The sequence below is a fragment of the Bombus impatiens genome, unplaced genomic scaffold, assembly GCF_000188095.3.
Source record: "Bombus impatiens unplaced genomic scaffold, BIMP_2.2 scf_0517, whole genome shotgun sequence".
NCBI classification, from domain to species: Eukaryota; Metazoa; Arthropoda; class Insecta; order Hymenoptera; family Apidae; genus Bombus; species Bombus impatiens.
Genome location: NT_176936.1, coordinates 410,220 through 425,351, shown reverse-complemented (window position 1 = coordinate 425,351; position 15,132 = coordinate 410,220). Strand labels below are relative to the sequence as shown.

Sequence of the window (15,132 nt, the reverse complement as noted above, 5' to 3'; positions counted from 1 at the left end):
TTGCCTTCGTTAAACGGTTCGTATCAAATCGGTCGAATTTGAGAATAATTTAAATATTCGTGTGATTTTCTTATACAAGCTTAAATTTGAGAAAATTTGCTGCCACGAAAGTTGCTGGACAGCTAACTTTAATATCTGCCAAAGATTTAAGATATCCTCTACTTTATTTGGACAACTTTTTAATGCATAAATTATTTTGGAAGAAATTTCCAAGGAAGAAACTCTAACAGTTCCACTACAAGAATCTTTGATTTGTAAAACTCATAAACCTTAAGAATCTAGGACGATGAAACTAGTTCATCATTAGGAAAATGCATTAAAAATGCAGAATACTTGTTTCGTGTTCCGTTCGTCTTATTCATTTATCACTCACCATCATCAATACTTGTAATTCTAAAGATTTGAGAAAGAATTCATATCTAAATTCAATCATCGACAAATTAAGAATTTTTCAAACTTCATCGCACTAGGGTTCAAAACACAGAGAATAAAGTTCAATTGATAGACAGTTGCGGTTCTACGGTCGTTTGTGCGCGTTCACAGTGACAAAATAGCAGATAAAATGTGGCCAGCCGGCGCATTTCAGCCATCCCAGTAGAAAGGAAACAATTACAAGTATTCGCCAACAATTTATAATTCTGTAGCGCATAGCAGTTTCGTCGCCGTTCTCTCACAGGTGCTCGTAGGTACTTTTGAACGTTATTATTAAATCGTCGCAGATAATTTCACCCGTTTATTCGTTATGGGATTTAGAGTTCTTCTATGAGTAGACTGGTTGACGAATTCGCGCCACCGAGAAACACGGCTGGGGATGAATATAATTCGCTTTTAATTCCTGACAGCGTGATCCGACTGATGGAATCACGAGACGAACGGGAAGCTTCCGTGTTGCTAGAGAAAGGGGTAAAGAATAGAGAAGGACAGAGAATATCATAATAGCGAGAGTGAGGAAAATTCGAAGGTGCTATGCTTGATAAGTGTATGATAAATTTGCTAGAGATATTATATGAGAATTATGAAAGTTTAATGGGAGTAATCAGTGACTGTAGTATGTTAATGAAAGTAATTTGAGAGATATTAGTAATGTCAATGAGGAAAGAATGGAAAAGAGAAAGCGAGAAAAATTTATGTACTGATAAGATGTAACAGTAATAGAGTAGATAGAATAGGTTAAATTTAAGGCATTAGAAAAATAACAAAAAATGTGGAGATATAACGAAAATAAGAAAACCTGAGTTAATGGCAGCGCTGTTCATTAATTTATTGCCCTTTCCATTTATTACGCCACGAGGCTTACTATAGGCCGTATTTCTAAGGTCCTGCAGTGTCGCAGACGGATCATCTGATCTGCCCGACGGAAATATACAATGTATCGACGAGCGCATAATTATCACCAAGCAGCGGGTTCTAGAAACGTCGATTTCGGTCCGTTATTTTTTCCACACAAATAAGGCGGCATACGTGATTATAGGCGCGAAGGGTGGCGTGACCCGAGCGTAGTGAGTTCGACACAAAGAAATGATCGAATGGTAATTAGTGCCTTCTGAAAAGTCGAACGCATACATCGAGAGATATAATAAAGTCGGGTCAAATCCTGTATAAACTAATTATAATTGTTAAACAATTTGTGGCGTGTTCGTTATATTATTTTTAAATATTGTCAAATATACAATTTTATGTTAACCCTGTTAATTCAGTGTTAAATTCATTGAACTACCTCTGTTATCTTAATCGAAACAGGGGAACGATTACTTCGCGGCGTCGATTAGTACAATCGTAGCGAGAACGGTCGTAACACCTTTAAAAAATTATTTACTTTATCAAGATTTATTTATGTTTCATGGAAATTTAAATATTTTGCAAGAGTGAAAATAATTTCTCGTTAAATGGTTCAACAAACGTCAATACAAATGACAAACGAAAATAAATAAATAAAGAGTCTGATTAAGTAGAATTCATTTTCATATATAAAATGTGATGTCGCAATTACTTTCAATTTTGCCTTTAATTTTGTACATGGACAATCAGTTAACGTTCCGTAACAAAAACTTAATTTACCATGAAAACTTCAGCACATTTTTCATATGCAATTATCTCTTTGTGCCGTGCAATGGTAATAATTACACATCACCCAGAAAATAGCACATAATTGTTATATTCGTGGTAAACGCTGTTAAAATATTTCTCATTTTATTTTCCAATTTTCAGAGCTAATTATGCACCAGAGACGTTTTTCTTTTATGGAAATAATAATTTATCTTCCTTACATGAAATTACTAAAAGGATAAATCAATATTAAAGAATATGTCTCTACCAGTTTCCTGACTTTTATTATTTTTCTTCCAGTTTCTATTTTATTTCGTTTTCGGCTCTTAACATCCTAAAATCATTGCTTTAAATTTCTTTTATTTCACTAACCTCCTGCCAATTTTTATTAAATCTCCACACCTTTCTTATAAATTTCTATTATCTCTCCATTACTTCATTTCGACTTTTATCCTTTTTATTATCTTCCCCTTTTCAATTTGTACATTTCCTATCCTTCATTCTAAGTTTCAATGGTTATATTTTAGTTTATGTCGTTAGATGTCTTTCTACCGACCTCTGACTTACTCTTTCACGACTTCCTTTGAATTCCGTAATTTTCCTTTCTTCCCTTTGATTCCCATTATTATATTCTATCTCCTTTCTTCCTATTTCTGGCGTCATTTTGTTACTTCTCGCTCAACTTCTACCATTTTTCAACGAAATGAAGCGATGAAAGTAGAATTTATTCGCAAATGAAACGTTCCTTCGACGTTACGTTGTACGATTCTATTCCTCTCTTCTCGCGTCCAACTTCTTGATCGTTTAATTTTGTTTGTCTTTTACTGTAGACATAATCGTTTTGAAGTTTCAGGAGAAGAGTTCAAGGAACTTGGAACAAGTTCAAGCGGATTAAGAAAGAAAGCGGAAAAGACGTCTTATCGATAAGTATTAAGTAGTTATCGCGTAGTTCGAAGTCGTAGATAACTCCGCGGTTCTTGCCACTCGTCATCGTTACCTTATCTTTTGCAGATTATCAAGTAATCGACAGTCATTTAGTTTCACTTGTTCTGTTCGTTAGAATAATTTCCACTTCGTTATATTTACTTACAATTATTTCCTCTTTACCTACCGCTAGCAACTCTATCAAAAATATGGAAATATGGAATTTAATCAATCTTTCAACTCCAAATTACAAAACGTTAGAAACGATAATTTTAGCGCGCCAATCTTTATTGCAAGGAGTAAATCTTTGTTAACAAAAGTATTAGAATGTATCGAGAGGAAGTTAAAGGAATTCCAGGAAAAGTTATACACGTTCTTAAGCAATAAAGGTAACGGAACTCGGTCGCTAAGACCGGCCAAATTGCGGGAAGCGGGCAACAAATAAATTCTTTGTTGGTGACACGGTTCACGCGATATATCGCGGCGCACAGAAACCGATTGCTTCGTGCTTCGTATTATTGAGGTCGAGAAAATCGAGCTCGTATTGCTTTCCAGCAACCGCTGCTCCCTTCCCTCCCCCTCTCTTTCACTCTTTCTCTGTTTCAGCTTCGCCTTTGATGTACGCGGAGAAGAACTTTTTCGGCACGGCAGAGCGTAAGGGAGTTTCGCGATATTGTATCGCTATCGATTCCGCCAATAAAACGTCACGTCTACTCGGCTACGCGCTCGGAACACGGACAAAAGCCACGTCGCTCCGGGTATCTGTTTTCATTTCGCAAAGTCAATCCCCAACTCGGACGAGATGGCGACCAAACACCTGTCTGTCCGATATTATCGCATTGCAAATTGCTTTTGGCAATTTATCGCTGTGCTTCGTAGGGTAGAGGGAGAATCGGAGTAATGGGAGGCATAAGAAAGTTAGACGGACAGAGGAGTAGGAGAAGAGAGTGCAAAAAAGATAGGTGGAATGGAAAGACTCGTAAGAACGGTAGAAATAGAAACATGTATAAATGCAGAAGAGACGGAAAAATAAGAATGAATATAAATTTAAAAGGAATATAGAGAGGGTAGTAGGTAGAGATAAATATAAATTTCAGGAAAGTAAAGGGGAATAGAGAATTTGAAAAGGTTGGAGGAAAATGGAAAGAAGGCAAAGGACAGGAATAAGAGAAAATAGAGAACAGTTAGTATAGTTTTCGAGGATAGGGAGAAAATAGACAGAATAGAAGTAGAGTAACTCAAGAATCAACGCGTTCAAGCTGTTCAAAATAAAATTCAAGTAATAAACCCAGGCCCGAGGCCTCTCGAAAAGATATGAATCACAACTCCACGTGCGAAATAAAAGACATCGATCAAGCGGAGAATTCCCGAGGATTTCAAAGAAATTTCTGATCCAGATTCCAGGAGCTGCCACAGAATTGCGCGCAGCCTCGAAAACCGAGAGACGAGATCGAGGCCCAGTAGTAAAGCTCGATATAAATCAGGCCGATCCTTCGCTTTCGAGTTTCGACCGCGGTCTAGTCTCTTTTTCTCTCCTCTATGTTCCGGCTATCTCTCGTGTCCATCTTTTTCTTCCCTCTGCGATGGCCGACCTGTTCTCCGACACGTAATTACAAGTCTTCGTAGAAGAACTTCCAGTTTCCACCGCTTTTAGCCTCGAGCATGATTACCCGACGATCTACGAGGAAAGGAACGCACAAAATGAAAACGGAACCTTCGATAGCGAGCTATCGCGTCTTTGTAAACTGTCAGAGCTTTGTCTTCCGCGAATAAGTAATAATAAAATAGGGAATGATACCACGATTACGATGTTAATCGTTATTTCGTTTGATACAGTGGTTAAACGAGGTTCGAAGTTTTCGTGAGACGAAAAAGAGTAATTCGTATTTTAATTGATTTTGTTGTTCGTCTCTAAGGAATGAACATGTTTAAGATAGAACTTATCACGTAGTTTAGAAAAACAGGTGTATGGATTGGATCGTGGCAGAAGAAATTTCTTTGATAAAAATTTCTAGACAGGGAAAATGTTTGATGTTTATGACTTTTAAACGCTGTTAGAATTGATAAAATTTGTATTTGAAGAATGTTAAAAGGGCAGGAACTCATATATTCGCCTTCCCAAATGATTAATTTCTTTAATGGGAAAACCAAAGAACATGGAAACATCATCATACCGACAAGGATTAAACATTCACAGGTCGGGGAAAAGCGTTTTTCACACGAACATGGAATGCTTTTGCATTTCGATTAAAATTTCGTTGAGGACAAATAATGCAGAATTTCAGTGCAAAATTGATATACACGCACGTCTGTATACATATATTTCGCTGAATGTTCCTGGTATAAAATTGGCGAGCTTTTTCGCGTGCTTATATCTTCGAATTCACGACGCGAAACGTACCGGCTTTTCGCGAAATCCGGCTGGCGCACGGCTTGAAAATAAGAGAAAGAACCGGCGGGAAAATGGAGGAAATGGATCCACTGGTGTGTTCTGCATGACTTCATCATCGCAGCCGTGTGTCTCCGTATGGTTGGAAACAAACGGAAAAATGTTTCGCCGCCGATACGCCACCGACAAATTCACACAGCCTTGATAACAATATAAGATCGTTCAATTTCTGACGTTTTCTGCTCTTGTCGACCTTTCAGCAACGTATTATTCTTTATTTCCAGCGTCTATACGCTGCTTTCAACATTTCTCTTCGATTTCGACCTATTAGCTCTTGTTTTATCGACTTCAGTCTGTTTCTTTTGAGGGAAAAAGTTTTATTCATGAATGGAGTGCATCGATATTGCAGTTTTTGCGCAGAGACGGATATTTTATGGTAATTATAATTTATCTTTGATCTCTCAAATCAATTTTTAATCTATTCAAAATCTGTTTTTCGCTATTGTCGGTCATTGACGATGTAATAAACATGCAGAGATTTAAAGGCAGATTAAATTATAGAAACAAAGTAACGGAAGAAATTTAATTAAATTTTCTCTTGGACGAACTTTGTGATTTATTTGCAAGCATCTGTGCAATTAAATGAAATAATATAACTTAATCTTAATTTGTGAAAGACTCTTGTACGAACGATGCCTCGTATATCTTGCATAGTCTGAACATTTTCAAATTTTATATACATTTTAACAAATTGAACATAAAACAGCAACTATTCTGTCTGACAAACTCTAATTACTGATTATTTAAAGATCCAATATATTATTATTATTAGTATATAATAAATAATAATATTATGATATTCAACCCTTAAAAAGTAAAAAGCAATAAAAGACTGCTGATTTTCAGGTAGCAAGCGGAAGCGAAGCTTTTTCTTGAAAAAAGTCGGTAAACTGGTCGCTAATTACAGCCTGGCAGACGATTGTCGAATTATTTGATCGGAAGTCGAAGGCAGAGGGACGTCGCGTTTTATACTTTCGGTCGAGCGACGATCCCACCCGAGCGATTTTTAATCGAACTACTCCATCCTCTTCCAACTCATCCGCCGTGCATGCAGGAGCATTAGACTTTCCCAGGATATATACTTTTGCTCGATTTTCATTCGCCATTTCCGTTTTACGTTCACGCACTCGATTTTGCTCAAGTGGAAAACTCCCCCGATACAGGTTCATGACCCTCGTTGTTTTTTTATTACCTTCTTAATGATTAATTGTTTATTGCTGATCATGCGAGTGTAAAATTGTGAGTTAAAATTTTACCCATTTACGTGAATATCATAGGTGATCGATGCTTGAATTTTTTTACTCTCAATCTTTCTTAATCGATACTTGAAAGTATAGAGAAAAGAAACATTGATAAAATTTGATAATTTATCGAAATATAGATTCCTTGTCAGTAGAAGATTATTACTTCGCAAATGGCAAGCTTGTACATTATCCTGTACATTTATCGTCCTTCCTTTTATTGGAGCTCCAGACACATTTATGAATTCCATCACTCAAATAAACTCAATTTACATTTACTCACATAATCTCCCAAAAACCACAAAGGGAGACGACAGGATCCGAATAACCAAGTGATTCACTTTCGTCGCAAAAACCGTGCGAGCCCAGCCGGCATGTAAACGTTTTATTTAATAAAGCGATTTACCTCCGACGAAAACAGCGTCGAATATTAAGAAGCCACTGGCAGGAGTACAAACTTTCCCATGAGAACAAGGAAACAACGTTCGTGATCTATGAATTGTGAAACTCATGTAGCCAGAGAGTTTAAAACAGCAAGGATCACATTGTTAGCTTTTCAACAGGGAACAGGGAGAAAGTGCGGTTGATACACCGCCAAGTAGTTCTCTGAGATCGTGAAGGAAAAAGAAAGGGAGAGCTTGTAGGAAAGACGGTAGAAGAGGAAAGGAGATAAAGAGAAGCTACGAACTCCATACGTGACCAGCGAACAAACGACTCGTCAGTTCTCAAAAATCGCCCCCACTCTTTTTCCGCCTCTTTATCGTTTCTTTCCGGTCGCGGTGGTCGCTCTGAAAGCGTCCACCGTGTTAATCACTGCGTTTCCACGGCGGTCTTGTCTCCAACCGACGATTTTTTGCCGGATCATCGCTGATTAGAAGCGACTGCTGTACCACCGAGCACTTTTTATGAGACTTTATGGTCCTCGGCCATGCTGACATTCCTCTTTATAAACCTCGGATCGTGTTAAGTGTGAAATGTACTTTTTGGCTCAAACAGATTGCGCCGGCCTTTCGCCGCTTGCTTTCTGATTTCGTGCGGTTCTAACTTGTTTCATTTAGGGTAAATTTTTCTGCCCTTTTTGAAACCTGATTATCGAATAGAGATAGAACTCTTAGTGAAGTTAAACGTGAAACGCACCTTTTCGATGGAGTAGTTTGCACGATTCTATCAAACAGATTGCTGTGTGTTCCTTAATTTCAAAAAATACTAACTTCCTCTCTATAGTAAATTTTATCGCTAGATTTTTTCGATTGCGGAAATTAAAAGATTTTCATTACTACTGATTTCTACATTCCATCTGGTATAGATTTGAAATAAAAATACATTATAAGATATCCAGCAACTGACTAATTTTATTTTTCAACTACGATTTGACATGAATACTTACCACTAAGAAGAAATAATCCACAGGCGACCAGGGTTCTGTGATCTGAATAGCAATGTCCAATTAAAGCTGAAATTGTGGCGGCCAGAACAAGAGCTACAGCAGCTACTTGAAACGGTGCTGAGATCCTAAAATAAATTCGAATAACGTTAGTCAATTACAGTTATCCAAAGTTATGAAAATAAATAAAATTACATTTAATTCACTTCTAGTATTAAACACCTGTGTGTGAGTGCCACTATTATATTTTTTCAATCGTTCGTTATTTTCAAGTTTTTCATTTAATAACTAGGGAATAAAACAATATTTTTCAAAAAAAAAGAGCAGTAACCGATTTATTAAACTACTGCAAAAACTGCATTTCTCGTTCACGTGAATTTAATTTCCTGTTTCAGAGATAAAGTGTTTCAATCAAAATATTTGATCAAAAAACAATGTTAGGAATTATTGTGTAAAATACAGCATCACTGTTTTTTTACGATATTCCATGGGAAAACAAATTTCCACCAATGGCTGTACTCTTATGTAACGGACGATATTGATCTTTGAAGCAAAACACAGTAGAATTTTTACTTCAAGATCTGGTTACTGACTTCGAACAATTCCTCTTTAAATAGCCTGATGTACAATGGATATTGAAATGTCGTACAAAACAAGTAACTACGTACAATAGATGCCTTGGTGAACGTGTGATTGGTCGACAACGGCACATGTCGTTGAAACCTTGAACGGCTATTGTCAACGTGTTCACATATTTCACAAAGTTTGCGCCGGGAAGTGAAACCGGACATAGTTGTCGACGATTTATTTATTATAGACGATCGTGTAAGAATAACGAGAGCATTTCCATGTATCCAACTATGACCGATGAAAATTTTTGCGTAAAACGCGATAACAACCCTCGATCGTTGTACGAACGTCGTTGATATAACGAAACGCTCGCAGTATTTTTCTTTCATTTTTTATTCAAATAGATTTGATGTTCATTCATTGATGATTACTTTTCTCTTTTCAATATAACGAAATTTAATTTCCAAATCTCTCACTGGGATGCCATTAAATAAATTAAATACGATTTAATTACAAACCATGAGTAATTTAAACATACATCATATAATTGAATAAGACAAATCTTTTTTCATATATATAGCAATGTTACTTTACATTCGAATATAATAATATTCACATAAATAAGTCAAAATACGAATTGAATACAAATTTTCTTAAATCGAAGAAAAAGATTATTGATATGCGTAACAAGTAATAAAGTAATAGTTCTACATTCATACTGAATTCGAGTTAGAATAATTACGAACAGAAATTTTTTACAGAGTAAATATATTACTTTCGATTTAAATAAAAATGAAAACATGCTCTTTATAATACTTTTTATGTGAGATCAACATCTCAATTGATTCCCAAGTTACAATATTTGAACACTGACATTCAGAAAACATTTCTGTACCATACATGTACACAGACGATGTCCAATCGCTGTGACCTACATATATTTGTTTCAGGAACTCTATAAATCAAGTAGTAACTGTGAAAAAAACGCTGACTGAGCATCTGTCACTGACCAACGCACGCTGATGAAGCTTGGCGTAGGTCAGTGAGGATGTATGAGCGAGAAGTCCGAGCGTACGACAAGGACAGAAAGTAAATATTTAAAAAATTACACTTCTCTTCTAAATAATAATTTTTCAATAATGGAGATCCGGATCGATATGAAACAAAATGAATTTTAAAATGAATGACATTCTGCTTTTTATGACATCGAACCTATTTAGTCAAATTTATAAAAAGAGCACGTAGCTCTGAAATAGCAACCGTGCATGATTTGAATATTTTAGTAAATGTTATTCGTGTATTTTGTAGAATTTCTTTCGGATTTTATTGTGATATATGCAGGATTTCAGTTTAATATACATGATAATAAATGCAGTAAGCATTTTAAAAATGTAAATAATGGTAAAGTTGATCAGTTTTATAATTTTTTTAGTTACGGAAGAGTAAAACTGATGAAAATTTTAATATATATGGTGATGAATTATTATCCTGTATTTAATATAACTGACGTATAAATGTAGATATTGGATATATAATTCAGAAAAATTGATTCATTTATGTACAGGACAAATTTATTATACTGGCTATAAATAAATAAAATATATCGGATACTGAAATTTCTTTGCGTCTTAAATCCTAATAAAAGGAATCTCATTTCATTTTATTGGGAGTCTATATCACTTTTTATAAAATATTACCGCATTAAAGCTTCTTTGCGTTTTTTTTTAAACGATCGAAAGTTACGATCGCTGCCGATATTAAAAGAAACTTATAAAACGTTTCCAATTACATAAAGTTCGTCTGTAAAACATTTTAGGACTCGAACAGTATAAATTTTCATCGAAATCCATATCTTAGCAACTAAATTTCTATTAAATGGGCTATTGAACCCATGCTAAATAATTTATCGTAAAGCGAAATGTGCGCGATATTCCACTATTACAATCTAAGTGAAATTATCAGATATATAATGCGCACAATACTATATCATTACTACGTCATCTACTACGATAACTTCAATTTCTATCTATCAGACACTTCTGCGCAATATCGTTAATATCAAATTTCTCTTGTCAACAGCTTTGCAGACCTTAACATGATTCTAGTCACCATTAAGGATTAAATATTACCCCTAAAGCGCCTCTCCCTCGAATTTAACATGTGACATTCAACAACTATGCGGACGGTCGTCTTCGTGAACAAGACGTACGTCATTGGGGGATGAAAATTGATGTTATGCTCCACCGTCACAGCACTTCGGGACTCTGGAACTTCCCAAAGACGAAGACGAAGGAGGTTAATCAAGATTTGCAGTGAAGCTGTAATGCTTCACAACCCGAATATATACCCTAAATTTTGATCGATCCCTGACCAACTTCTTTTGAATTCTACCTTCGTTGCCGTGTCGAGGAAATCGCTTCAATATATTACTCTTTCACATAGCACGTACACGATGACACGTAGTCGCATGATTTTGTACACACTGAGTTGTTGCCTGCGGTTAATTGAGAAAAACTGATGGGAGATTTATGTTTTCTTGGGCAAGTTTTAAATTCGTAAGGTGGTTATTGCAAAATATATCGTGGACTGACAAAAAGAAATTCTACTATTCATGTCTGACATATCTAAAAATTAAACTGCAAATTGATTAAAGATATTGGTTTTTATAAATTTTAAAGACTACGACATTTTTAATACGAATATTCTACAGATATTATAATCTTTTGAAGCCTATAGTTAATTAAATTTTTGCACATGAAATCGTCGGGAAATTACGAAAGCGCATTCCACTTTTCTCTTGCGAATTAGCCGTTTAAAATGCGGCTTTAAAAAAAAGAAAAAATAAAAGGCAGAATGTTTTTCGCAATGAAAAAGGTCAATATTTATCAAGACGACTCACCAATCCGAGTGAAATTCGGTACAATTCTTTAAATGCGATCCTATTAAGTGACGAATGCTCAAGCGAGCATTAAAGACTGAAATCGCATTTGCATTATTAAGCGATCAATTCAACCCTACTCGAATCTGTACGCCATACACCTGGCGTTTTCTTTTCGCTGTCAATACCATCCCATTGGCTGTTTATGGACAGTGAACGAAAACGGATCAGGAAACGGCGATAAACTCCTCTTTCCAATTTTAAATTCTTAATTGGCTTACTTCGTGTGCTCGTAACTCACTTTGTAATTCCTAACTTCATCCTCTCTTCATCTTCTCATCATGCATATTGCATACGAACTGTTCTACTTGAGATTCGATTATTTACCACAAGCACCTGCTAACATTGTTTTTCTTCCTCTGTGAAGTCGCATTGTATTATACAATAGATTATTAGGAATATATCATATGGGTTTTAATTGTTACATATATTTACACTCGTACGTCTTAATCGTTGAGCGGTCGAGGCAAGACTGAGGAATAAAAGAATTTTAACGACTCTCGGCGGTTATGGCGCAATACGTAACAATGACTCGTCTATGTCAACAATAAGTTGCGATTACACCAATTTTGTGTTTAACACGTCGAAATATTCTGTACTTAATATAATTAATATACTTAATAATTCTTAAGTAATATACTTAAGAATTGCATGGAAATATGTTACGAAAATTATATACATATTTTTTCCTCAAATTATAAATTTGCAATGCCCTATTTATATAATCTAAAATACAGGAATTAAATAATAGATGATTTTTCTTCGGGAACTCACGATATCCTTCATTCGGTTAAAGAAGAATTTCCAGGAACTCAATAAACGCATGAATTCACTCCGCACAGTTTAACCACGGTCAGCTAAGCCTATTTGGGAAAAAAAGCTCAACTTCACTCGCTTCTATAAATACTCGGCTCTACCAAATATCGCCAGGAGCACCTTCGAATTCTCCGCTAACCGTTGCTTTTTGAACAGAGTACCCTGCCAAAAACAGCAATACATGACAGATAAAATAAAGGTTCGAAAATTTCGTACAAATATACGATAGAAGCAATATCGATCAAAGATTTGTAAAGTATGTTCGTCGTTGATCGACGAAACGACGTTGAAAATTTATCACGGAAATTTTATAGCGAAAAATATAGTGACAGGCGCTCGTATGCGCTCTTCGATCTGGTTGAAATTTCCACGAAATTTTCCCCGCGAAACATCAGATCGTTTTGTCGCGGATGGTTGTCGTTTCAGATAAAATGGCTGCTGCAAAGGGGCGGCGGGGGGACAGTGTGTCACGGAGGACGGGGAATTTCGATACCACGGGTGTAATACACGTATTCGTAGCTATCGGGGTAAATGGAGCATGCTGGGTAACGGCGCGTCTCGCTCTAAGGGGTGCTGCTTGCTGGGATCCGCAATCAACCCTCCAGACGCTCGAGTTTTGAACCTACGGTCGTTTCAAACGGACCACGTCAATCACGATTTTCATGATTGCCGGAGACTCCACTGTTGTGCTCAAAATAGATTTTGAGAGATGGAGTGTCTGGAATTTGAAGAATTTGAAAGATTTGAAACATTCATAGTATTTACACAAATAAAAGAATTCTTACGTTGATATGTAATTATTCGGATAATCGTCAATCTGTTCGTCGTTTGAAAATTATTGGCTAGATTATTGAGATAAGAAAGATTTTTTAAATTATTTGTAATTTGTAAGGATTTGGAGAGAAAAGATAATGTAATGGTTAATGGTTAATTGTACCTCGAAACTTGTTGGCTAAATATCTCTCTATATATCTACTCATTACGTACGTATTTTATACAGTCTAATAAATTTATTAAATAAATTACGCATACACGTTTTCCAGCAAATGCGAAACTCTTGTTGGTATTTATGTGGACAATATTACTTCCCGCTCAATCACGCGAGAACGTGATTACGCGTTAATCAAGCCCGTGTCTCATAAACGTCGTTTATAATGCCTCATTCTTCGTCATTCACAATAGCTGCCACAGATCTGTATAATGACATTGACGACGTGATAGCACATGCGTTTCATAGTCGGTGCGTTCATCGAAAAGCTTGCATTTATTCCACTTAATATGTAATTGCTGCTAATAATTGTCGGCATTCAGCTTCGAATCATCCTCTCATTAATCTTTTCACTTATAATTTCCTTCATAATGTTTTAATATCAGAAAATTATTAATCTAATAAATCAGGTAAATCATATCCTATTGATGATATTAAAATGCTTGAGATCTCTTCTTGTATGTAGTCAATAAAGGATGGACCGCCGTTCGAACATTTCGAATTCGAAAACGACTCTTTTAATCTGCGGAGCGTGACGACGAACGTATCGCTGGAAATGTCTGGCGCAAGACTAAAAAAAAAGCCAGTGGCAGCTGGGTAATGGAGCGTTTCTTTAAGCGCTTGTACATACGTAGTATTTCCAACCACCTAAAAATCATCTCCCTACCGTACACCGTTCTACAAAATTCTGTGGCGTGTGTCGCGAACGTTATGAGAACTGCGTTAGCTGCGCGTAAACTTTATAAACGCGACGCTGTGCTGTGGACGTTTCTCATATTCCCCCGGTTGTTTGACGAAACGACCTTTTGTCAGCGACCTGTCGCGGAAGTATACTCACCCGTGCGCCTTTTATTCACAACTTTTTCAAAAAAATCGGACAGGGTAAAAGTGCAACTAGAAACGAGCTGGTTAAAGTTCTAGTAATTGGTCGACGTGCATAGTGGTAAGTTTGGACGTCGATTGCACGAAATTTCGCGGAGCCACATGGGAATATTAAGCCGCAGAATTAATAACTAGTTTTTGCTACTTCTCAAAAGAGACGAAATCGTGGCCAGAGATAATAGGAAATTATATTTAAATGTTTAATCTGATTTTGTAGCAATAGAAAGTTGGGATGTGGCAAGGGAAAAGTTGGAACGTTCATTCAGTATTTTGTTATACGATGTTAATAATCTCAAATGGTAGCGAAATCAAAATATGCGTAAAAGAATATCTCTTTATAAAGCTCCTTCTAGAAGATTTTAAATTCAACTGGAAAACCCAAGAGACTTCTCTCTGTTCCAATTAAAGGGCAAGAAAAATATTCCAAATACCTCCGTATAAGATATTACAAGTTGATTAAAAAATACAGAAAGACGAAGCCATTAATATTCTTCATATACATTTTATCGATAAAGTACTTGTAAAACGAACCTACGTTTCAGGGTATTTTCTTCATAAACTCGGTATTGTGACGAACGAAAGTATGGTTTAAGAGATTCTCTTACACAGAAAATTTTCCAATATTCCACATCCTAATTCAATTACGTTCCCCGATATCGTCTCAGGTTGGAGAAATTGCGCCTGAAGGAATACCGTCAGGAATAATATCCACTCAGACGTAATTAATAAACAGTTTTTTCTGAAATCTCTTATTCGCTGTATTTCCCGATTCCCAGTTGGGTTGTCCCGGACAAGCATGAAAAACGATGTAAAACTTGATTAAAACTTGAGAACGGCGGTCGATCAATGAAGGTTTTCATAAATTTACGCCTGTTAGGGAATTATTATTCGGTT

At 36.1% G+C, this 15,132-nt stretch overlaps 1 protein-coding gene across 1 annotated transcript in view; it reads right to left on the bottom strand.

The window, feature by feature from the left end:
* The window catches only part of LOC100746146, a 160,415-nt gene that overhangs the window by 37,030 nt on the left and 108,253 nt on the right, over window positions 1-15,132 (bottom strand). Inside the window, exon 4 of the mRNA XM_003491140.4 lies at window positions 8,048-8,172. Within this exon, the coding sequence (XP_003491188.1) occupies window positions 8,048-8,172 (125 nt within the window). The remainder of the gene's footprint in view (window positions 1-8,047; window positions 8,173-15,132) is intronic.